Source organism: Salmo salar, chromosome 04, assembly GCF_965601325.2.
Source record: "Salmo salar chromosome 04, fSalSal1, whole genome shotgun sequence".
NCBI classification, from domain to species: Eukaryota; Metazoa; Chordata; class Actinopteri; order Salmoniformes; family Salmonidae; genus Salmo; species Salmo salar.
This window is the reverse complement of record NC_138294.1, coordinates 65,917,238-65,940,546: the sequence shown is the minus strand read 5'-3', so window position 1 is coordinate 65,940,546 and position 23,309 is coordinate 65,917,238. Positions and strand designations below refer to the sequence as shown.

General features: G+C 41.7%; 2 protein-coding genes and 1 long non-coding RNA gene across 7 annotated transcripts in view; 2 read left to right on the top strand and 1 right to left on the bottom strand.

Moving 5' to 3' along the window:
* ap2b1 (adaptor related protein complex 2 subunit beta 1) overlaps positions 1 to 4,714 on the top strand; it is a 69,765-nt gene extending 65,051 nt beyond the window's left edge. For all 4 annotated transcript variants that reach the window (XM_014197175.3, XM_014197174.3, XM_014197172.3 and 1 more), the window contains one exon: positions 2,656 to 4,714. In XM_014197175.3, coding sequence (XP_014052650.1) covers positions 2,656 to 2,665 — 10 coding nt within the window. In that variant the 3' untranslated portion in view covers positions 2,666 to 4,714. The remainder of the gene's footprint in view (positions 1 to 2,655) is intronic.
* A 3,560-nt stretch (positions 4,715 to 8,274) lies between these two features.
* LOC106603459 (ras-like protein family member 10B) lies at positions 8,275 to 22,599 on the top strand. Of its 2 annotated transcripts, XM_014197177.3 has the most exons (5): positions 8,275 to 8,471; positions 8,579 to 8,611; positions 10,045 to 10,439; positions 16,134 to 16,258; positions 20,429 to 22,599. In XM_014197177.3, the coding sequence occupies exons 3-5, from the start codon at positions 10,146 to 10,148 to the stop codon at positions 20,697 to 20,699; spliced, it is 690 nt and encodes a 229-aa protein (XP_014052652.1). In that variant the 5' UTR covers positions 8,275 to 8,471; positions 8,579 to 8,611; positions 10,045 to 10,145; the 3' UTR covers positions 20,700 to 22,599. The 2 variants fall into 2 exon arrangements, with proteins under 2 accessions (XP_014052652.1, XP_014052651.1); XM_014197176.3 differs by lacking the exon at positions 8,579 to 8,611.
* Positions 9,593 to 14,978, bottom strand: LOC106603460 (uncharacterized). Its single transcript, XR_001328418.3, has 2 exons — positions 14,519 to 14,978; positions 9,593 to 10,450 (listed from the first exon to the last, which is right to left on the bottom strand). It is a non-coding gene; the product is annotated as an uncharacterized LOC106603460 (long non-coding RNA).
* Positions 22,600 to 23,309: the final 710 nt, after the last annotated feature.

Sequence of the window (23,309 nt, the reverse complement as noted above, 5' to 3'; positions counted from 1 at the left end):
TTTATTAATATTTCCACCCTTCCCTCACTAGAGTATGAGGGAAATAAACACATTTTTGTGTTTTTTCCCTCCAGCTGAACATATCCCAAAAGCACTAGACAGCAGCTTCTCTACACTCTCTTATAATAAAGTGCATGTTACATCCAGGAGGTAGTACAGTGGTACCTAGAGATGGTTTATGGAAGTAATGAAAGTTATCGATTTTCTTTGTTTAACACACACTCAGCCATATCATGTTCCCTCATCATGTGTTTGAAGGAGCCTGTTCATCATCGAGGGCTCATTGGGAATGACCTGTCATCTGGCAGAGTAATGGCAGGCCATGAACAAGGTCAAAAGCCCCATGTAGCACTGCTAATCGCTCATAAAGGCAGGCTTGGTCAGGTGCATCAAGTCAGTTTGTCTGGTGAGTCCAGACTCATAGACAGGTCCTTAATTGATTATTTTCTTAGCCATTCAAGGCCAAACATGAATGTATTCAGGTGAGGTCTATCCAAAACATATTTTATATTTTATTTTTAACTTTCTTGAGAAATGTCTTGACTCCCATTTCCTATTATTTCTTTCAAGTGCTTTCTTTTCCCTAAGTTATAGTCCTGTACTTTTTCTTTGGTTATGTCACCTAAGCGGAGTCTCTGACAACTCGTCAGCGGCTTGATCTCTTCTCTCTTTAACAGGTCTCTATGGCTCATAGTGGTAAGTTAGAGGTTGTTGTCAGGGAATATCTGTGAGCTCAGTGGTCAAGCTGAAGGCTCTTTAGAAAACAGTGTAGCAGCACACTCATATTTCCTGGCAATAAGGAGGGCTGGCTTTCATACATCCAATAAAACCATACTCATTGGTGGATGATATTCCATTTGTTGACTGTATTAATTGTAAATGAACACAGCGATAGACTTCTGTCCTCGCCAGATCAACTGTCTATCAGTATTTTCTTATTGTTATTCTTCAAGTAAAGCACCTGTCAAAAGCTTGATAGCAGGGAGTGTCAACACCTAAAATGTGATTATTTGTGTTATGCATTAGCAACAATTCTTGTGTTCATATGAAGCTCCAGGCAAAGAAATGTCAGCATCAGTAAGCCATGTAGGATTCCCAGCTCTCAGACCGTCTCTATGGCAGTGCTTACCCACTGGTACTCCACAGTGGAACTTCAGTGCTGCTGTCCCCAACTGTCAGAGGCTGCTGTGTTCTGCCTGCCACTCTCTCTCTGACTGCCTGGCTGGGTGACTACATTCATCTCCAGATTAGCGCCTCCTCACCCTTATTGTTTTACAGGCAGCTATTCAGGCACTGGCTGCTCCCTGGCTTGATTACCTGTGATGTGCGTCTGTTTGGCCTGGCTGGCCTGGCTGGCCATGCTGTCAGTCTCCAGCTAATTGATTCATAATGGGAATTCAACCCAGGATCCCCTCAGAGCAGTCGTGCTGCTGCAGCCTGTGGATAACAGTGGGATAGGGTAGATTAGTTAGACTCTGGAAAGAGAAAGTTCCTGGGGAAACTTCATTTGCAAGCAAATAAATCTTGCTTGTGACCAACTGGTTTGAAAGCCGGCTCTACTATTGGTCAAAAGACTGTTAGCCCGTCAAAGCAGTTGAGAACAAACACTTATCCTATGACATCAGGGCAGTGGAAGACTGATAATAGAAAGTGAGCTATTGTGATATATAATACACTGGGGTTAATTCATTAACTGCTGTCCAAGGTGGTCGTGTTCAGTCAACAGTTAATATCAACCTTTGTGTGTCTCTGAGGACAAGTGTAGGGCTTTGCGCTCCAGTCTATACACACCATCATATACATAGATATTTATATTCCAGACTCTGACATTGCTTGTTCTGATATTTCTTAATTCCTTTCTTTTTATTTTGGGGGATTTGTGTGTATTGTTAGTTACTACTACACTGTTGGTGCTAGAAACATAAGCATTTTGCTGCACCTGCGATAACATCTGCAAAATATGTCTACGCAACCAATAACATTTGATTTTATTTGGTACATAAAGTACAACAACATTATTGTTGCTACGCCACTGAAAGAATGCACCTAGCAAAGGCTTAGCACAGAGGCCGAACGGTTTATCGAAATGGTCAAGGGCTACTTTTGTGGGGCCAACTTATTGAGAGGCTCCTCTCAGACAAATACCTTTGGGACAGCATCAAGGCCTGTCATGGAACAATTAGAACATATGGACCAGGCCATAATAACAGGAGAATGTCTGACTACGTACTAGTATGTATTCATGTTGTAGAGTTTGTAAAGAGGAAGTATGGATAGCAAGTGAGACGTCTAAAAAAAATACATCTGTGGAATCCAATAATCAGGAAACATGAGTAGGGGTGGTAAGATTTTTCAATTAGTCTCAGACTTAATTAGGCCACTGTCAATAGAAACTGATTAATGCAGATGTTAAATCTGGTCGAAGGAAAAAGCCTTAACTGATTTAATATACTTTGTAGGCATACTCAATAACACTATTATATATTATTGTATTATATCATTTTGTTTACATGAAGTGTCCCGAATGAAAAGAGTTGCAAAGCAATTCAACTGTTGTGCAGTGGATAAGGTGAAGTGTTCAGAGTTATTGAGCTGAAAGGTAACCTACAGTATAGTTGTACATCAATCTATATATTTGCATGTCCTCTCTTCCAGCTGTCCTTGAAGTGCCGGGCTCCTGAGGTGACCCAGTATGTCTACCAGGTGTACGACTCAGTCCTGAAGAACTGAACTCTCTCTGTCCACTCACCACCCTCCACTCCACACCTCTCTCCAAGAACAAACAGCAGCTGTTAGCATTCTAGTCATGCATTATTCCTCTCCACCATCCTTACCTCCATGGGAGAATGTGACATCCCCAGTCCATCCTTAACTAAATGTCTTAATGTCGTAAAACGTGGTTGATGGTGAAGCTCTCCAAAAAAGAAGAAACCTTTCATATTCACTAAGCCATCGCCCCACCTCTTTGTACTGTATTTCCAATATTGAAAAGTGTAATATCATATATGTTTTTGTGTCTATTCTTTTTAATGCTTTTTATTCTTCCGTGGTACTTTTCCTACTTGCCCAACCATACTCGATTGAGTGCCATCTACCAGGCCTTGCAGGAGCCGAAGTTGCCAGTTCAACCAGTTGCTAAGTCTCCATGATGCAACAAGTACCATTCTGAGCCAATATGGCAGTGGTGAGAGCAGAGCCAGGGAACATGAAATAGATTTTAATGCATTAGTGGATTTCATTCTGTTCTCGTTTTAGTAACCACTATTTATGGTAGCTATTATTATGTTTGCTCCCATCTGCCATTCCTTTTTTACTGGTATTTGCAGGCAGCTGATCATTTCATGCTTCTCATCCCTTTTCTGATTGCTCGATCTGCCACAACAATCAAACACCACTATAGCCATTCCTAGATTTCCAATAATCCATGTCCCTTTGCTGGTTTTGTGGTGCAGTATTAATGAATATGCCAATTGCGAGTGTGGAATGAGTTGTCCATTCTGTACTGCTGTTCTCATGTTACATTGATTCCAATGAGATAGTATGCATTATTCTTTAATTGTAAGATTGTTATTGATATTCCATTTGCAGCTGTTCATCTAAACAGAACTAAACCCCAAACCCAGGGTCAATATCAGTTGATATTTTGCTTAGTAGGGAACAACCCCATACTGTCATCAATGACATGCCTAGTGTATGTATTTGTGTTATTGTGCTGTTAAAACCACCTCCCTGGCATTGCTTTATCCTGAACATGGAGGATATGTAGTGCTTGCAGCCCACCTAAAGGACCAGGGTCACCCCTCTATGATTATACTGTGCAGTGACCTGGTATAGTTTGTAGACATGAAGTTCTGTACAACTAATGAAAGATTATTATATTACTACCAGAATAAGTGTGCTTGAAATCCATAACAGAAAAACAGTGGCACTATATTCCAGTTATGTACCAAGTCCTCATGTGGAAAGTGATCTAAATAAGTTTTATTTATAAATGTATACAAACTGATGGGATTTTAATATGCCATATCTCTATGGCCATTGTTGTTATACCTCTGCTAGTTGAGCTCAAACATTTTAATCATTTTATTTAAGCCAATGTAAAAAGCAGTCTCAAGGGTACCAATTGTGTTTGTGACTTTGGCTTCTTAATTGTATTGTTGCCATACATGCTGATGTGCCTGTGAACCTGCAATAGAAGCAGTGTCTAATGCGCCCAAGAAATCTTAGCGGTCTGTTTTCTTCACTCTCAAAACGACACTTAGCTACATGGGAAGGTCTGATCTTTGGCCACAGTTTGATTGTATGTGTCCCCAGCAAGATGTTGGGTAACACTTTTTTTGGATAGTCTGTAGAGCATCTAGATGGACTATCTACTAACCCTAGCTCTGACCCTAAACTTAACCCTTACCCTAACACTTATTCTAAACCAAACCGTAACCTGGTAGTATGACCAGATGTTATTATAAAGGCGTATTTGGTTCTGGCTTTCCCACCCAGAACTAAGTGTGAGAAAAATGTTTCATGTACCTTCTCATAAGCCCAGCAACCAGGAATAGGCCTACAGAACAGCTGTAGGAGGAAATAATGTGACAACTGAAATGACCATTTTTTTTAGCCTTCTCCTCAAGCTAGCCTGTTGATCCTGCATCACTCCTCATCCTCAACTTGTCACTGTATCCGCTCTTATTTCAATAAAATATCTGTTATAAACTTATGCAGTGCCTGATGTTTCACAATCCATAATCAGCCCAAAGGTAATATGACCAGATGAGGCACAGCCAAATGCAGGGCCGGCAATATGGGCGGGCCCTAGGGGGCATGCCCGCCCTACCGTACCTCCTTGCCTATCCAAATAAAATATTGATCATTTATTTGACCGAGACGTGCGCCAACAGAAAGACTTATCAATCTCTGATAAAGTATCAGAGAGTGAAACAGTGCCCCTCTATCTCCGTACTTGTAGTCCATGTATCTGATGCTGTCTGGAAAAAATAAGTATAGCATGTCATACTTTTTCTGGACAGACTGAAAGTGCATTCGGGAAAGTATTTAGACCCCTTCACTTTTTCCACATTTTGTTACGTTACAGCCTTATTCTAAAATTGATTCAATTGTTTTTTCCCCTCATAAATCTACACACAATACCCCATAATGACAAAGCAAAAAAAAGAAATATGACATTTACATCAGTATTCAGACCCATTACTCAGTACTTTGTTGAAACACCTTTGGCAGTGATTACACCCTTGAGTCTTCTTGGGTATGACGCTACAAGCTTGGCACACCTGTATTTGGGGAGTTTCTCCCATTCTCTGCAGATCCTCTCAAGCTCTGTCAGGTTGGATGGGGAGTGTCACTGCACAGCTATTCTCAGGTCTCTCCAGAGATGTTCGATCGGGTTCAAGTCTGGGCTCTGACTGGGCCACTCAAAGATATTCAGAGACTTGTCCCGAAGCCACTCATGCATTGTCTTGGCTGTGTGCTTAGAGTCGTTGTCCTGTTGGAAAGTGAACCTTGGCCCCAATCTGAGTTCCTGAGCGCTTTGGAGCAGGTTTTTAATCAAGGATCTCTCTGTACTTTGCTCTGTTCATCTTTCCCTTGATCCTGACTAGTCTCCCAATCCCTGCCACTGAAAAACATCCCCAGAGCATGATGCTGCCGCCAACATGCTTCATCGTAGGGATGGTACCAGGTTTCCTCCAGACGTGACGCTTGGCATTCAGATCAAAGAGTTCAGTCTTGGTTTCATCACACTAGAGAATCTTGTTTCTCATGGTCTGAGAGTCCTTAGGTGCCTATTGGCAAACTCCAAGCGGGCGGTCATGTGCCTTTTACTGGGGAGTGGCTTCTGTCTAGCCACTCTACCATAAAGGCCTGATTGGTGGAGTGCTGCAGAGATGGGTGTCCTTCTGGAAGGTTCTCCCATCTCCACAGAGGAATTCTGGAGCTCTGTCAGAGTGACCATCGAGTTCTTGGTCCCCTCCCTGGCCAAGTCCCTTGTCCCCCGATTGCTCAGTTTGGCCGGGCGGCCAGCTCTAGGAAGAGTCTTGGTGGGTCCAAACTTCTTCCATTTAAGAATGATGGAGGCCACTGTGTTCTTGGGGACCTTCAATGCTGCATGAATGTTTTGGTACCCTTCCCCAGATCTGTGCCTCGACACAATCCTGTCTCGGAGCTCTACAGACAATTCCTTCGACCTCATGGCTTGGTTTTTGCTCTGACATGCACTGTCAACTGTGGGACCTTATATAGACAGGTGTGTGCCTTTCTAAATCATGTCCAATCAGTTTAATTTACCACAGGTGGAATCCAATCAAGTTGTAGAAACATCAAGGATGATCAATGGAAACAGGATGCCCAATTTCAAGTATCATAGCAAAGGGTTTCAATACTTGTGTAAATAAGGTATTTCTATTTTTTATACTTTTGCAAAAAAATTGTAAACTTGGTTTTGCTTTGTCATTATGGGGTATTGTGTGTAGATTGATGAAGAAAATGTTTTATTGAATCAATTTTAGAATAAGGCTGTAACGTAATAAAATGTGGAAAAGGGGAAGGGGTCTGAATACTTTCCGAATGCACTGTAGGCTATCTCTGAGTTCCATATGCTAATTTCTGGATCAAGGTGTCCATATGGCAGAGGCTGGTGCTCTTGCATTAGTTGAATTTTAACTTTCAGATTTGTATCATTTTAATTAACATTTTTATGATTAACCACATAGCAATAATTTTGAGAAACTAAAACGTTATTATTGAAATTAAAATGTTCCATGAAAATGTGCATAGAAAAATAATCATAAAGGGCACACAGATAGGTAGAAATGGTAGGATAAATTGTAAACTTCCCCAAACTCACAAACTGCCTATGGTCTTTATTATCACACCCATTAACAACAACAAAAAAACGGGCCACCTATAGAAATCAAATGCCCCTCCAACTGATCCGTTCTTGCGCCGACCCTGGCCAAAGGCCAACCACAGCAGTGCATAATCTCTGTGCGTTTAGTCAAAAGATACACAGAATACATAGTGGCTCGCTTAGAATCAAAGCTTATTTCACTTGGGATGCTACTGATGTTTCAGGTGCTCTTTTTTCCTTTGGTGGGTAGGCATTTTAACACGGACAATGTCAATCTGAATCAGCATTTATTTTTTATTTTTTTGTAACAGTTGAATGTCTGGGAGAAAAGCAAGCACAATGGACGTTACACAGTCTAAAGACCAGCATTGTCAGTGTTGGAAAAAAGTGTTTCACACTGATGTGGGGATGGGGGAAAAAAATCTAGTTTGCAATTAGCAGAGCTATATATAGACCTATAAAATATGGCTCTGGTAATTAGTTGCTCTAATTCTCTTAAAAATATACAATAGAACGTAGTCACATTCCCATGCAGTGTCAATGTGTATATTGTTGTAAACTCATTGAAAAAAAGTCTGAAGCAAAAACATCCGTCATTTCAAGGCCAAACTGTATCACGGAATAAGATCTGACAATGGTATATGTTTGCAAGGTGTGAGGTTAGTGAGTTCACATTAACTGCCTGGCTGAATCACATGAAATTGCACCTGCGTGCATAGTAAATGATTGTGAGAGGTGACGTGGACTAGACAGGTATGTGGCACGAGGTTACTTAGCAACAGGGGCAAAATATACTGTTGCTAAGAAACAGTCTCCTTACTGCCCATCGGGTGCAGTGTACACATGTTGCTCAAGCATTCGAGTTCATACTTTAGATGAAATCGCTTTGCGCGCACAAAAATCTGTTCATTTCAGATGGAAGATCGTGCATGTACTTCTGATGTAAGAGCCCCAGGGATTGTGTAGAAACCACATGGATCTGATTAGTGTTATTTTTAATAGTCTTTAAAAGGCAAAGCATGTGTGCGTAAATTGCGCGTAAAATATTGCCGCGCGCAGTGTCCCCAAATACACTCAAAACTCCAATAGTGTTCCAATTGACAATTTTAACGAGATAGCCCTATCACTCAAATTTCAGATACCTTTCTCTGACATTCTCTGGCAACCCGTTTCATTCTGGTGCGGAACGTACCTTTCCCTAAAATGCTAGGTTATTCACTATATGTTGGCTGTCGGTTGTTAGACACTGTTGCTACAGCAGACGTGATGTGATGGCCCTACGTCCATAGACTATTACACACTTTAAGGTCTCACCCCGAAAGTAGGCTTGTCTTTGACGAAACCAGCCTGCATGAATTACGTGGATGTACTGTAGGCTTGTGATTTTTGCTGCCTGCAATATATGACGGGCGTTTAGACCGCGTGTCGTCTCTCCACTAACGAGAGAGTAGGTTGTATCTTTAGGACTCTTCACTGTATCCACCTGAGACCGTTATATGTCAGTAAGAAGCCAACGAATGAGGTTCTACACACATCAGCATCACAGCAGGTGTATCTGCAGCAGCACTTTGGAATCGTACGGCATCGGCACCGCACAATACCCGTGCGCACGGTAAGCATGTACTATCATTTCTAATCATATTATACTCATATGGAGTTGTTTAGAGTTGCAGCTACAAGGTGGTCTATTTATATTCATTTTATTCTTAATTTTTACAGATCTACTTGCTTATATTCGCACAAAGTTGGAATGTAAGTCTCATACGTAGGTTTATTTTTGCATTTCATGAAAGCCTATTAGCTAACCATAAAGCCTATCCAAAGATGGTGATATTTGTTTTTTAATATGTGATTGTGCTATTTTTCCTGATCAAAAATAATTTTGGATGATAGTGTTACATTAGATATTAGTCGATACATGTTCCACTTTACAAAGTTGACCTCGTCTGAGGTCATTTCTGTACAGACCACTACCATTTCTTCCACTAGGTGATGCGCTTGTTCTTTATTGTTGTACATCTACTGTAAGGGAAACTTAAAGGGGCAATCAGCAATTGCTACATACATTTTTGGACTTATAAATAATTGATATGTACCCATTGATTCTTGAATAATATAACTTATAAATGCCTCATGAGCTTAGTTTAACTGTAGTACCCCATTAGAACCTGAAATATAAGATTGTTTTACTCCAATGTTTGTAAACAAAGTAAATGTAAACAAACACTATATAGCCTCAAAACATGGTTAAAACTATCATTTTGATATCATAGATGGTCAGTCCTTGCATCCATAGCTCTGTCTGTGAATTTGAGAGTGGTTACATTTCTCCAGCCCCATCCTTCTGCTTTTTACCAAAACAGGGTCAGGGAGGTGCTTTATTATTGTTTCTACTGCTGATTGCCCATTTAATTTGCTTCCATTTGTTGGAATGGCAACTTTTTTGAATGGTGATTGTTGTCTTCTAAAAAAATTGAGTTAATGATGTGCAGCTTCAGATATAGATTTGGTTGGAATTTTGTTAGGCATATTGGAGTAATGCATCTCGGAGATTATTGTAGATGTGTACATTTTGTAGATTACTCATGAAATGTTTTAAACTATCAGGGATAATGAAGTGATGCCTTAATAAGCAATCTTAGTCTAGTCTGTCTAGGCTGTACTGACTCCAAAACCACACCTCCAATAAACCATCTGGAAGACAATACACAGATTTTAGAGTGACAAAATAAATATTTTGAGTTACTTTTATTTTGCGCTTCAATTTTGTCAAAAAGCAAATTTAGATTACACAGTGGCACTTTGGTTTTCACAGTATACGTTAATTTCATCTTCCCAGTGTCCTTGTATATATGACTTCTTGTTTTAGTTGGTTGCTTAGCAGCTTAGTGCTTTTGTTTCCCTTTTGTAGATGAATGAAAGGCATGCAGTGGTAAAAAGAATGCACTTGCCAAAATAACCTATACTTTAATGTACAAATGTAGAGTGATCCAGAATTAGCATACCTAAGCTCCAAATGAACTAAATGACCGATACCTGTTGTGTGTTCCCAATTTCTGTCTCCCTATGCCTCTCTTTCCCTCCTTCCCCTTTTCTGTCTTTCTCCTCCTCCCTCTCTTCCAATCCCTCTACCTCTATCTCTCACTCCCCCTCTCCATTTTCTCCCCTATCTCTCTCTCCACCAGTGGGATAGGGGGTGTTGGTGGTCTATGAATGTGGCCGAGCGTGCCCCCCACCACAACAACTGCCTCTGTGCCCGTGGGGACTATGCGCTGCACAACCCTGAATGCACTGGCCGGTGGTTTGCGAGAACAGGGAGGGGGGTGGAGCAGCAGCAGGGGGTCGAGGGGGGCGCAGCATGCCGCCTCCCTTCCGCATCGCTGTGCTGGGGGCACAAGGCGTGGGCAAGACTGCCATCGTGCAGCGCTTCCTCCACGATGACTACAGCGAGGCGCCCGCCCCGGCAACCAGCCGCGCCCGCCGGGTCCACCTGTCTGCTGCTGTGCTCAATGGCCACGTGCACGACCTGCAGATCACCGACTATCCTGCCATCACCAGCTTCCCCGGGAACTCGATGCAGGTACTGTCCCACTAAAGCACAACAGTGATGGGAAATGATGTGTGTGGCAGGTTAGACATTGTAGACAGGTGAAAGGTCCATTTTAATGTCATGACATGAGGAGAGGAAGCCACTTCTGATTTGATGCTGTGTATGCCCTGCTTTGATGCCTCACAGACCCTTTTATTTAAATTCACACACACACACACACACACACACACACATCTGAAAGTGTGTAGTCAGCAGCTTTGTCATTGGGTTAGAAAAGAGGACAACCTGCTCTCTGTATTCACCTAGGATGTCACATAAAAGGAAGAAATCCGTTTTATCTTTACTCAAATATCTGATATTCTCAGATGAATGTATTATACAACACAGGGCTCTCCTGAGAACACTGTTATAAGAGGGATAAATTAGATGGGGTTATTACTCTGTCCAGAAGATACTGCTAAAGCAGCTTTTATTGTTGTAGTACTCGAGACCGGTCTCGAGACCACATATTCGGTGTCTCGGTCTTGTCTCGGTGTCGGATACATTTGGACTCGGTCTCGGACAGTGAGGACTCGTAATTTCTTCCCGAGACCAGCGGAGTAAAAAACTAATAATTATCAGCTTCCATTCAGTCAGCGCATAAAACAGCTTCACCAGGCCAAATGTATACACTCCTTTCTTGAAACATTAATATCTTAACAGCCTTATATATATATATAGTGACAGGTTCGTGATTCTGAAATGACAGCAACCGAAATACCAGCGCATTATTGTATGAGTGCACTTTTTGTAAAAAAAAAATATTTTTAAAAGGGCCAGTAGTGTAGTAGAGGGTACACGAAGATATAAATCGTTTACCCAGTTTTTTCTGTGGGCGTTGTTTATAATCACTTCTTAATCCCTTCTGATGAGTATCAAAGTAGTGTAGTGAAGGTATACGACTTATCAATTATGTAGTACAATAGAGAAATCATTCACAAAGTAGTTTACACAATCGCAAAGCATGTGACATATATTCACATGCGCGCCAAACAGTCTAGTTTCAGCGGAATATCATCTGCAGGCAGCAAGAGTGAACAGGTCCCAGAAGAATGACATCGGTAACGTTGGGTAGAAAATACGTTTCAATTTAAGATACCTACCAGTAAATACCAACTAAGGCAACAATGGGTACAGTGGCGGTTCTAGATTGTATGGCTCCCCCGCCCCCCAAAAAACAAAAAGTACCATTCTGTACTAACTGTAATTTTTATTCAGACAAATAGAAAAAAAATGGTGTTGATTTGGCACTCCAGCATCAATACATTACCCGTCCCCCAACACTGTCAACCAAGAGTCAAGACTAAACCAATTCACCTTGGTGGTGTGCAGACTGGTTTTATATTATTCTGAACGATTTCGCACAAACCAGAAAAAAAATGCAACAATATGTCTGTGAAACTAAATATTCACAGTATTATGAATGAATTGTGGTTTATTTGGTAGCATTTCGTAGTGTGACTGATTTTACTAATTGCATTAGTACTGTACAAAGCTAGAGGTGGCTATTTAATAGATTCCCCTGCTCCCCCTACCTCGGGCTTCCAGTGGGGAGACCTGAGGTCAACCTACCCCCGCCCCCATCTCGTACTTCTGAGTGGGAGACCTTCCCAGGCAGTATCCTTCCTAGCTCACAAACTAGAATCAGAGCGTCCACTCCGACAAGGTTAATTGACCCACAGTCCCAATTGACCCGCCCCCGGCCCACGTGCTGCCCACTGAATGGGTATACAAACCAGGTATTGAAAAAGTTCAGTCCGAAGTGTTGGTTAGTAGGCTATTTGTGATGTGCAATTGTCATCATGCACTGTTTGCATCAGGGGTGTAGACATGGATGGGCCTGGGTTGACAGGCCCACCCACTGGAGAGCCAGGCCCTGACAGGCCCACCCAATCAGATTTATGTGATTTAAGCATTGTTGTGGACTTAGACCATCACATTTTTGTATTTTTCTATAAAAAAAATAGTGATTTTGAGAGTGAAAATCTGAAGTATTTACAGGAAAATTAATTTTCACTTAGGGTGCTTTTCCTTCGCTGGGTGGGCCGTTTGGGAACTTTTTGGCACAGTTAGAGTATACCCACTTCTCCAGGCACCACTGCATAGGGCCGATGGAAAGACAGCAGTCACACACAGCATGATGTTAAAGGATAACCAGTCCAGAAACTCGTACATAATAAGCCAGAAGGTCCCAATCATAAGAAAACAAAAACACAACCATTAAGCATTTCCCAATCAAAATGTACAACTATTACTTCCAATTGAAAAAATAATTTAATGTTTAGCACACAAAGTAACCAGTGACCCAAAGTTTAAAGTGGAGCTGACAGCGTTTGAACAATTTTGAAGTTATGAAACAAAAAGACAATCATAAGTCATTAATATCAAATTCCCTGTTTATGCCACAAAACCAACTTTATAAGAGGTTTTAAAAATAGGTACTCTTTGACTCACAGATCCATGACGTACACTAAGGCATTGTAGAATGTAGATGGATGCAGTTAAATGCATGATTAATATAATTCACCAATACATTTCTGGAGAGTCAAAACAACATTGCTATCAGGTTGTAAATCACAGCTGGACTGGTACATTGTTTGTTGCCTCCATTCGGGATGCACTGTTTGAGTTTCAATAACTCAATATTCTGGACAAAAACTGACTAATGTAACTAAGGCTGGGAATGTCACTACAAGTAAACTAGCAAGGGCAATGATCACAAGTCAGTCATAACATGGCTAATAGGCTAGCGTATCTATTTATGTAGCAAGCTAAAAACACAGAGCCTAACGTTAGCTAGATATTCTGCTAGCAGCTAGCTAGCAAGCTGTCATGTCATACCATTGGAGGAGTGGGTGAGTGACTGACTTTGTCCCAAATATCGTTTTTCAGTGGCAATACATACACAGCTAGAGATGCAGGTGTCATGTGGTTAGCTAGCAAGAACTTGAACGACTGTTATACAGTTAGCATTTCTCTTGCATTCGCAAATTCACTCTGGCTATCTACTCCGATTTGAGAGCACTCTCATCTGAGTGTGCCAGAGGACAGAACAACTGATGAATTTACCAACACGCAACACCTGCTGAATATGACCGGTGTCAGTAAACGTAGGAAAAAGAAGTAATAGTTAGTCAAGAACGCTCTAGATGACATGTAAACAGCATAACCAGCTCTGTTCTCTCATTTGTGTCTGGAAGTAGCAAGTTAGCCAACTTTAGCCAGTTAGCTTGAGTGCTTGGTTGGGACAAGCATGCGTTGGCAGGCAAGCTGTAAAAGGATGAGGAGGCTACAATTCTCCATCGTTTATCAGTGCAATTTTGACGGCCAACTAGCTGAAAAAGTTTGAGATGGTTTATCTAATGTTCCTTTGTTAGATTTTAGCCTATCTTGCTCTGGCTAGCATTAGTTGTTGCTCTTGTTGTTGATGTGCATAACTGAGGGAGAGAGAGCCTAGCTTTTCATGTTTTGTAAGATGACTGTGGTGTTTACATATTTGTAGAAATCCATTCAGGTTTATTTTGTGGCTTTTGACGAATGTGTTCTAATGATCGAACGTCGCGCTATTGCAACTGCCTGTAAACACACAGTCCAGTTCAAAGTGAATGATGACAGGCCCGTGTGGCAAATGGCTTGTTTGTATAAAGGTCTACTGTAGTTCTGATTGATAACCCCCTGATCTGTGTAGACTCCGGTCCTGGACAAGACAGATGTTTTTATTCTGTTTTATTTACTGCAGTGTCCATTAATTGTGCGAATGCACATCCATTTTCCCACTCTATTGTGGTAGAATTATCACAAATGCCTTAGAATGTTTGGGAATTCCTGATACTAAGAATTTATGAAAAGGTGAAAATGACCATACCCAAGAGGTCACATGTCAGAATGTTTTTTAAAAAGTGTAATATTCTTCCTGTGGGTGTATATGAACAGATTTTAATAAGATTTCATGTTGCTAAAATGCTGTCAGTTCCACTTTAAATGCAACAATGTTTCACATACAACTTATTTTCAAAGAGATGGCTAACAACACCAAGCACACTGCAATAAAAAAAAACAGTTCCACTCACCAGATGATGATCATTTGAAACTTAACTTCTTGTTGAAAGTTATTCTTGAAAAGGGAGAAACTAACAAATTAGCAACAACATCCTCTTTGATAACACATCCTGCCGCTGAAAACTAGCCGACAACAAAAGCTAGCTAGCTAGACCGTGGGAAAACTGCTGCTCACTATTGCGTAGTAACCCGTTGGCGTTCAAGAAGTCAGAAGTTTCCATACTTTTTGTAAAAAACAGTCCCACTCATGAAGTCAAAATGTGATTGGATGATTTCACTGTCACTCCAAAATGTTGTCCTAATACAATTGAATGGCAGATGCCTTTATCTAGCTTCTGATGGCCTAGCCAATGGCTGACTTAGCTAGCCAAATGTATCCCCCCAGAGACTAGCAAAGAAAAATCCTGATTGGATATTTGTTTATCTTCAGTTTTAACCCTTTCCTTTCCAACAAAAACTGAAGAGATTAAATCAGAACATCATTGAAAATAATAATATAATTATCATTATTTCTATATTATTATAAACATTATTTTATAAATCCTTAGCCCTTCTCTGAAGGCCCATTGTTCCCCACTGTGTTTGGGTTAGGAATAATTTGTAGAGTGGTTCTATTTTTCCTCAGCTTGCATTTTTTCACTATTCTGAATGTCTAAAGAATCCATATGTTGTTCTGAAATATGAACACAGAAATACTGGACATTTTCAACTCTTATGGTGGTGATTTACCAAAATTACAATCATGGTCTTGATTTGGACTCGCATTTTTCTGGTCTCGGTCTTGACTTGGACTCGGACCCCTTGTCCCCCTCCCGGTCTCAGCCTAGACTTGGTCTCGCCCCCCTCCGGTCTTGATCTTGAATCGGTCTTGCCTTAGGTGGTCTCAAACACAACACTGGCAGCTTTTCAGTCATAAAGTTTGAGTGAAAATTGGCCTTTCAATGAACCAGAGATTTCTCATCACATCTAGACACAATTTTACAGTCACAGAACAAAATATTGAACTGAAACTGAGACCTCAGAAAATGTAATTACTAGTTTGGCTTACTCATTTAAAGAAAGTAATATTGTGTTGAAGTCAACAGATTAACCACAGTTTTGGGTATAACTTTAATCAAATTTCACACTCAATTGATCATTTATAAGATAATCAGTGTTTTCATTTGCAATGAAGAGGAGCTTGAGGTGTTTTTGAAAAGCTTTGCAAGGCAAGCACTAGCTTGCAAACAATATTTCTCACAGCGAGGAGCCAATCATAAAGCAGAAATTAAAATTACAAAAGAGAGCAGATTGTGTTTTGGTCATATTGTCCAGAGAGTATGCTATGTTGCAAGTAATTTCAGCAAATTAACTAGACTAACATCATTCTGAAAAAGTGTGCAAAAGCTGTGCGTGCATGTGTACAGAATAGGAGAAGACTATTGGTCTCCATGCTACTATTTAAAAGAAATCTTTCCGTCACATTCAAAATGTATTAAACAATGCATCTGAGTATTACCAGACAAAAGGTACTGCTTCCTAATGAGAGCCTTCCCCATGTCTTCTCTTCTCCCTCCTGTCTCCTTCCCTCCTCTTTCTACTATTCTCTTTCCTTCACTTTTCTATCCTCTCCCCTCCCTCCTCTAGGAGTGGACAGACACCTGCTGCCGAGGCATCCGCAGCGCTCACGTCTACATCCTGGTCTATGACATCTGCTGCTTCGACAGCTTCGAATACATCAAGACCATGCGCCAGCAGATCCTAGAGACCAGGTCAGGACACGGCCTGCATGCCAAATAGGGGCCAGCTCCGGCTGGCACCAGCTCTTTGAACTCAGCCGTAATTACGGCTCGCTATGAATAGAGCAGCCTGGGCTGCAATCAGGAGCCTCCACCGCCACACTCACATAGAACATTTATTTAACATTTGGACTGAAATCAACATGAGTGGCTCAGACTGCCAGGGTCAAGTGTCTTCATAATCACTTCGGCTTCTCTTCACAATCCCTCCATTGTCTTTTTGCTCTTTCATATGTTCTATTGAATTCTGTATTTTTTAGATGATGTTGGAAGCAAATGCAGTGTGGAATGGTGTGATGAAAACAGTTTTAACAACACCCACTTTATAGACACTCACAATTGACACTATAGACACTCAACAGATACTTGTTACAAAACAAGTATTTCACAGTGGTTATCTTACCATGGTAAAAAGTTGAGTCACAGTCTGATAGAACTGTTACCAAGCCAATCTTTCACTGTGGATGAAATGTATCCAGAAACATGAGATTATTTTTTAACAAACCACCCCTCTTGGCTCTGGGCTTGAAAAAAAATCAATAACCATTCCTTGCGAATCCACAAATTTCATGTCAGTAGTGCTTGCTTGCTTTTCAGGTCGATACATCTCTCCCAAACCAGGCAGCTGCTAAACCAATTCTGTGTCATATAATTAGTCAAAGCAATTTGCGCAAACCATCCCTCCTGGGAGCCCAGATAGCTTTAATCAGAGAGACGGTGTGTCCTAATAATAGGGTTGGGAAACAAGGCTGGTGTTTGTCTTAGACTGATGTCAGTGTGGGATAGTGACATGATGTGATGTTTGGAGGGACAGACGTGTGATACGTGTCAGTGGAGCGGAGATTGATTCTGAGAGCCATTAGCTTGCAACCACGTGACTTGTCGTTGTGAGGCAGCTGATGACCTTGGTGGAAAACACGTGTTTCATTTACAGTGAAATCATCTTCACACCACCATCTCTCTTGCACGTCTCACATGTCTTGCTCTCACACACACAGAGGGAGAGATGGGTTGTTTAATATCATCTCCAAATCTGCTAATGAGCCAGGGACTAGACTGACAGCTGGCTGGCTGCCTGGGACTAGACTGACAGCTGGTTGGCTGCCTCTCCTAAGATATATGTGCCTTAGGAGATTTTTCTGCAATGTACTTACTGTATGTGCTGCTATTGTAATAAAGAAGTTGTAATATCTAATGTATTATAAAATATGTCTAACTTAATTGAAGTTCTTCATAACACACCATGGTGAAAATGTATCGAGGCATAGGAGTTACTGCAGGCTTGACCCAACCAACCCCCTTGGCCTCAGTTTTGAAAAGCCAATAAGGCTTCCTCTTGAATCCACACATTTCTCTTCATGGCACTGGGACGTGAAAGTGGACGTCACAGCTGTTCCAGTGGTGACAGTAGGGGCAGGGTGTGTGAGCGTGAGGCCATCAATCAGTGCCCACTCTGACAGCACCACGTTGCCAAGGCCATACAGAGGCTAATGGTGTCAGTGACCGGTCCTGTCACAGCCATTCATCTCCCAGTCATCCATTTATTGGGTGGGCTCGCCCAGTTATGATTATGCACAAATCATTCGATTTGTTAGATTTACGTGCTAAATATTTTGCAGTACATGCTTGTAAAATCAACATTTGGAGCAGTAGGCTACATTCTTTTGAAATCAATATAAGGAACTGGCAGTTGAGGAAAAGCTATTTATTTCTTAGTTCTTGTGACGGTTCCCTCTTTCCTATCATCATCTTCAGGAGATAAGGAAGAGACAAAAGCTGAACACAGAGGCCTGGGATGGGGAGAGGAGTGTGACACCTTGGATCTTACTCACATATATCTGACCAGAGATACAGTGCATTCGGAAAGTACTTAGACCCCTTGACTTTTTCCACATTTTGTTACGTTACAGCCTTATTCTATAATTGATTAAACTGTTTTTTCCCCCTCATCAATCTACACACAATACCCCACAATGACAAAGCAAAAACAGGTTTTTAGAAATCTTTGCAAATGTATATAAAAAAATAAATATATCACATTTACATAAGTATTCAGACCCTTTACTCAGTACTTTGTTGAAGCACCTTTGGCAGCACACCTGTATTTGGGGAGTTTCTCCCGTTCTTCTCTGCAGATCCTTTCAAGCTTTGTCAGGTTGGATGGGAAGGTACGCTGCACAGCTATTCTCAGGTCTCTCCAGAGATGTTGGATCGGGTTCAAGTCCGGGCTCTGGCTGGGCCAATCAAGGACATTCAGAGACTTGTCCCGAAGCCACTCCTGCATTGTCTTGGATGTGTGCTTAGGGTCGTTGTCATGTTGGAATTTTAACCTTTACCCCAGTCTGAGGTCCTGAGCGCTCTGGAGCAGGTTTTCATCAAGGATCTCTCTGTACTTTGCTCTGTTTATTTTTCCCTTGATCCTGACTAGTCTCCCAGTCCCTGCCACTGAAAAACATCCCCACAGCATGATGCTGCCACCACCATGCTTCATCGTAGGGATGGTGCCAGGTTTCCTTGGCACCATCCCTACGGTTTTATCAGACCAGAGAATCTTGTTCCTCATGGTGGTCCATGAGGTGCCTTCTGGCAAACTCCAGTCCTTTAGGTGCCTTCTGGCAAACTCCAAGCGGGCTGTCATGTGCCTTTTACTGGGGAGTGGCTTCCGTCTGGCCACTCTACCATAAAGGCCTGATTGGTGGAGTGCTGCAGAGATGGTTGTCCTTCTGGAAGGTTCTTCCATCTCCACAGAGGAACTCTGGAGCTCTGTCAGAGTGACCATTGGGTTCTTGGTCACCTCCCTGACCTAAGCCGTGCTCCCCCCAAGGCCCTTCTCCTCCCAAGCTCTAGGAAGAGTCTTGGTGGGTCCAAACTTCTTCCATTTAAGAATGATGGAGGCCACTGTGTTCTTGGGGACCTTCAATGCCACATGAATGTTTTGGTACCCTTCCCCAGATCTGTTTCTCGACACAATCCTGTCTCGGAGCTCTACGGGCAATTCCTTCGACCTCATGGCTTGGTTTTTGCTCTGACATGCACTGTCAACTGTGGGACCTTATATAGACATGTGTGTGCCTTTCCAAATCATGTCCAATCAATTGAATTTACCTCTGGTGGACTCAAATCAAGTTGTAGAAACATCTCAAGGATGATCAATGGAAACATGATGCTCAATTTCAAATCTCATAGCAAAGGGTCTGAATACTTATGTAAATATGGTATTTCTGTTTAAAAAAAGTTTTTTGCATTGTCATTATGGGGTATCTAAAAACAAATGTTTAGATTAAGGCTGTAATGTAACAAAATGTGGAAAAAGTAAATGGGTCTGAATACTTTTGGGTCTGAATACTTTTCAAATGCACTGTATACTCTGTATACACATACTATGTACACACACTGTATACATTACACACACAATGAACACTCACCTCAGAAACCCAAGGTTTCAAACAAAGCTCTGTAGGAGCTACCAGCATATTACTTTGACAAGAGGGGGAATTTAAACCTTCCCTCAACTAACTCAACGTTTCTGTCAAGGTCCACTTGTCAGTAAATGTACAGAGTTAAGAAAAGCCCTTGTTAAATTCAATATTTTGAAAATGTCTAGATTTTTGTCAGGGGCGCAACTTTGGTTTTAGAAGTGAGGGGGGGCATTATCCGACTGGATAAAAAAATGATAAACATTCCAAAACAGCCTATCCGACCAGTCAGAGGCGTCCACATGTTCCTAAAGCACACCGTTTGTATCACATTCCAATGATAACTGGGAGGGACAAAAATGCAATTCCAGAATGTGGCCCCGTACCCAGTGTAAGTTGCACCCCTTGTTTTTGGTCATGAATAACTCCAAACAGAAACGTCCCTTAATCCTCTCCCTACGAAGACTTCCTGATAAAAAGGCTTAGAGTCAGTTTTGGACAGAGTTGGCAGGGCAGGGGATTTGATAACGCTGCCTCAATAGCATCAACTATAACTGAGGTACAAACCTGTGTCAGTCATAGCTAAGCCTTGCTTTTATGTGATGCTGTGTTTCTGTTTAAATGACCACAGAAAAGCAACCACTGTGTGTTGAATACCTAATGCTTTAGATGACCACAGGTGTCTTACCTCTCATTCTGTGTGTTTTTTTTCTCTTTTCCTCTACAGGGTGTTGGGCACAGGCGACATGCCCATCCTGGTCGTGGGGAACAAGCGGGACTTGCAGCGGGGGCGTGTTATCCCCCGCCACAACATGTCCGACCTGGTGAGGAAGAACTGGAAGTGTGGCTACGTGGAGTGTTCGGCCAAGTTCAACTGGCACGTGCTTCTGCTGTTCGGGGAGGCTCTGCGCAGTGTGGGCTGTGCCCGCTGCAAACACGTCCATGCAACCATCCGCTTCCAACGGGCACTAAGAAACGAACGCTGTGCCCTCATGTGATTTACTCAGTGACGGTGGCTGCGCACCAGAGTGGCATTGAGGGCCATTGGTACAGTAAACCTCCCTAGGACCACCATAGCTGACCACAATGAATGACCACATTTCTGTCCCGTGAAGCTACAGTATTAACATGTAACAGCCCTCTGTTTTGCTGCTATCTGACTTGATCAGGGATAGAGAGTACCACCCTATCCATCTTTGTAAAGTATCTTTGATATTTTCTTGACTTGGAGGCAGCTAAACCAACCCCTTGCTGTAAAAATTCTGAACTCGTTCAAGTACACTAAAGGAACTTTCCAGCATCTGGGAGTCGCTCCAGACAGACAGATTGGCTTATGTTGTTTGACTCACCTGGACATTGATCGATGTACGACATTGCTAATGTCAAAGCCCTGTTTGGAGTGGGATTGAGGTTGACATCTGCTGATGCATTCTCTTTCTCTGCTCGGATGTCTTGAAGGTGCACACTTGAGCATATAATCACCAGAGGTAGCTAAACGAATTCCGTACACAAGCCCATCTCAATTTACGCCAATCCAAAAGATCCTCTCCTTTAGTCCTCTGAAACCAAAACAGCCAACCTTAGGGAGATTTCTGTTCAATGGAGTAATCCAATCCAGTCCACCTTTACGCTCCACTCGCAAACAAACAACTGTGTACATCCTAAAATCTACAACTGTAGAAGCACATAAGGGTGTTTATATACAAACACAACTCAGACCAAACCCCTGATATGAGACTGTTAATGAGATGCTGTAAAAATAAGGTCTAAATGTAATAAAATACTTGAGGCTAGACGTGGTTGCCAATATATCGATCTGTTCAGGTCCTCTGAACTGCTAAATACAGCAATAAATGAACATGCCATGCTTGAATGTTAGTAAACTTTGGTAAAACGTAGGAATAAGGGGGAACAAAAGGACACACTTGTTCCTGTAAGGTTGCATTCAATGAATTTTTTTATTTATTTTATTTCACCTTTATTTAACCAGGTAGGCTAGTTGAGAACAAGATCTCATTTACAACTGCGACCTGGCCAAGATAAAGCAAAGCAGTGGGACACAGAGTTACAGATGGAATAAACAAGCGTACAGTCAATAACACAATAGAAAAAAAGAGAAAGTCTATATAGTGTGTGCAAATGGCGTGAGGTGGTAAGGCAATAAATAGGCCATAGTAGCAAGTAATTATAATTTAGCCAATTAACACCGGAATGATAGATGTGCAGGTAGAAATACTGGTGTGCAAAAGAGCAGAAAAGTAAATAAAAACAATATGGGGAAAGGAGAATACAATGCAGATACAGCTAGCCTACCTGAGTGAAACTAAATTAGTATGGTACTATAAGAAGATAGTGTTAATAAACTGCCAGTTGCAGGAATGTTTTCTGTTTTGGACCAATCACATTCCATAAGGAGAGCCTCAAATGTCTAACAGCCCCCAAAATCAGAGCCGAACTACTTTCGTGACCTGTGATTTTAATAAGCCTGTTCCTGAATAAATAAATAAAAATGTTATATATGCTGATGAGCTAGCTAGCTGTCTATGATTATGAAGATGACTTTAAATTGCTCTGTGTTGATGTGAACCTATAATTACGATGGAGTCCTCAGACGTCCCATTCTCTGGTCTGTTTCATGAATACATCATAATTTGAGCATCCTTCTTCAATACTCCACAGGTAGGTCTGTCTGGAACTCTTACATGGTCTATAGTACATAGCTAGAGAAACTCGACAGACTAATAACAGTCTCAAAGACCACTGCCTTGCATGGTTGCCCTTTACGCCACAGGTCAGATTTACTTTTCCCTCCTCCACTGCCTTAGTCACAGACCTGCATAATCTCTTACCTGGGTACTACATCATTACACATTCCAATAAAATATTTTATTTTCAGGATTCCTGTTTCATTTCCTGAGGTCTCTCGCTAAAGGCCCATTCTGATGAAAACCACTAACCTGGCATTGTGAGGTGTCTAAAATATCAGTATTGTATTCAAAGAGATCTACTGGAGGGCCATCTTGAACCTGAGGGCCTAATAAGAAAATACACACTAGTTGTGAATTACTGTTTTAATGCTGTTATCAAATCAAATTGTTCAACAAACTTAATAGGTGCTTGTTTTGAGAAATTAAGTTGCTGAAAAAACAATTTGGGTTCAAGGCTACCGGATGCTGATCCCTGGTATGTCCCAGTGTGTATTGTTCGTCCCTAGTACAGTTCATCCCAGTGTGTCAGTCTCGCTGGCCGGCCCACAGCCAGTAGAGGTAATTGAAGGAGTCTTTCTAGTAGAGACTAAGGCGGTGTGGAGCGTGACGTGTGTGCAAGCGGATGGGGAACAAGCACAGCTGTTGTAGTGTGACGGGCTGCAGCTCTGACAAGGGCTATTAATAGCTCCAGACTTGATCTTCCAAGCAGCAAAATGCTAGAGGGCTGCAGCCATAAACTCAATACACACAAGGTGACTGAGACAGTATCTTAGGCTAAGTAAAGCAATCAAAGGATGCTAAAGTAGCAACCCGCGGAACTGTAAACAAGAGGGTCACTCCTGAGAAGCAGAGGTCAATAAAAAAATAATGCCTTGAATGTTGATCAAAAACAAGCGCTGT

Coding starts and splice junctions, on each gene's coding strand:
- LOC106603459 (XM_014197176.3), top strand. CDS start 10,146: ATGCACTGGCCGGTGGTTTGCGAGAACAGGGAGGGGGGTGGAGCAGCA. Junction 10,440..16,133: donor TCCCCGGGAACTCGATGCAG/GTACTGTCCCAC, acceptor TCCCTCCTCTAG/GAGTGGACAGACACCTGCTG. Junction 16,259..20,428: donor CAGCAGATCCTAGAGACCAG/GTCAGGACACGG, acceptor TTTCCTCTACAG/GGTGTTGGGCACAGGCGACA.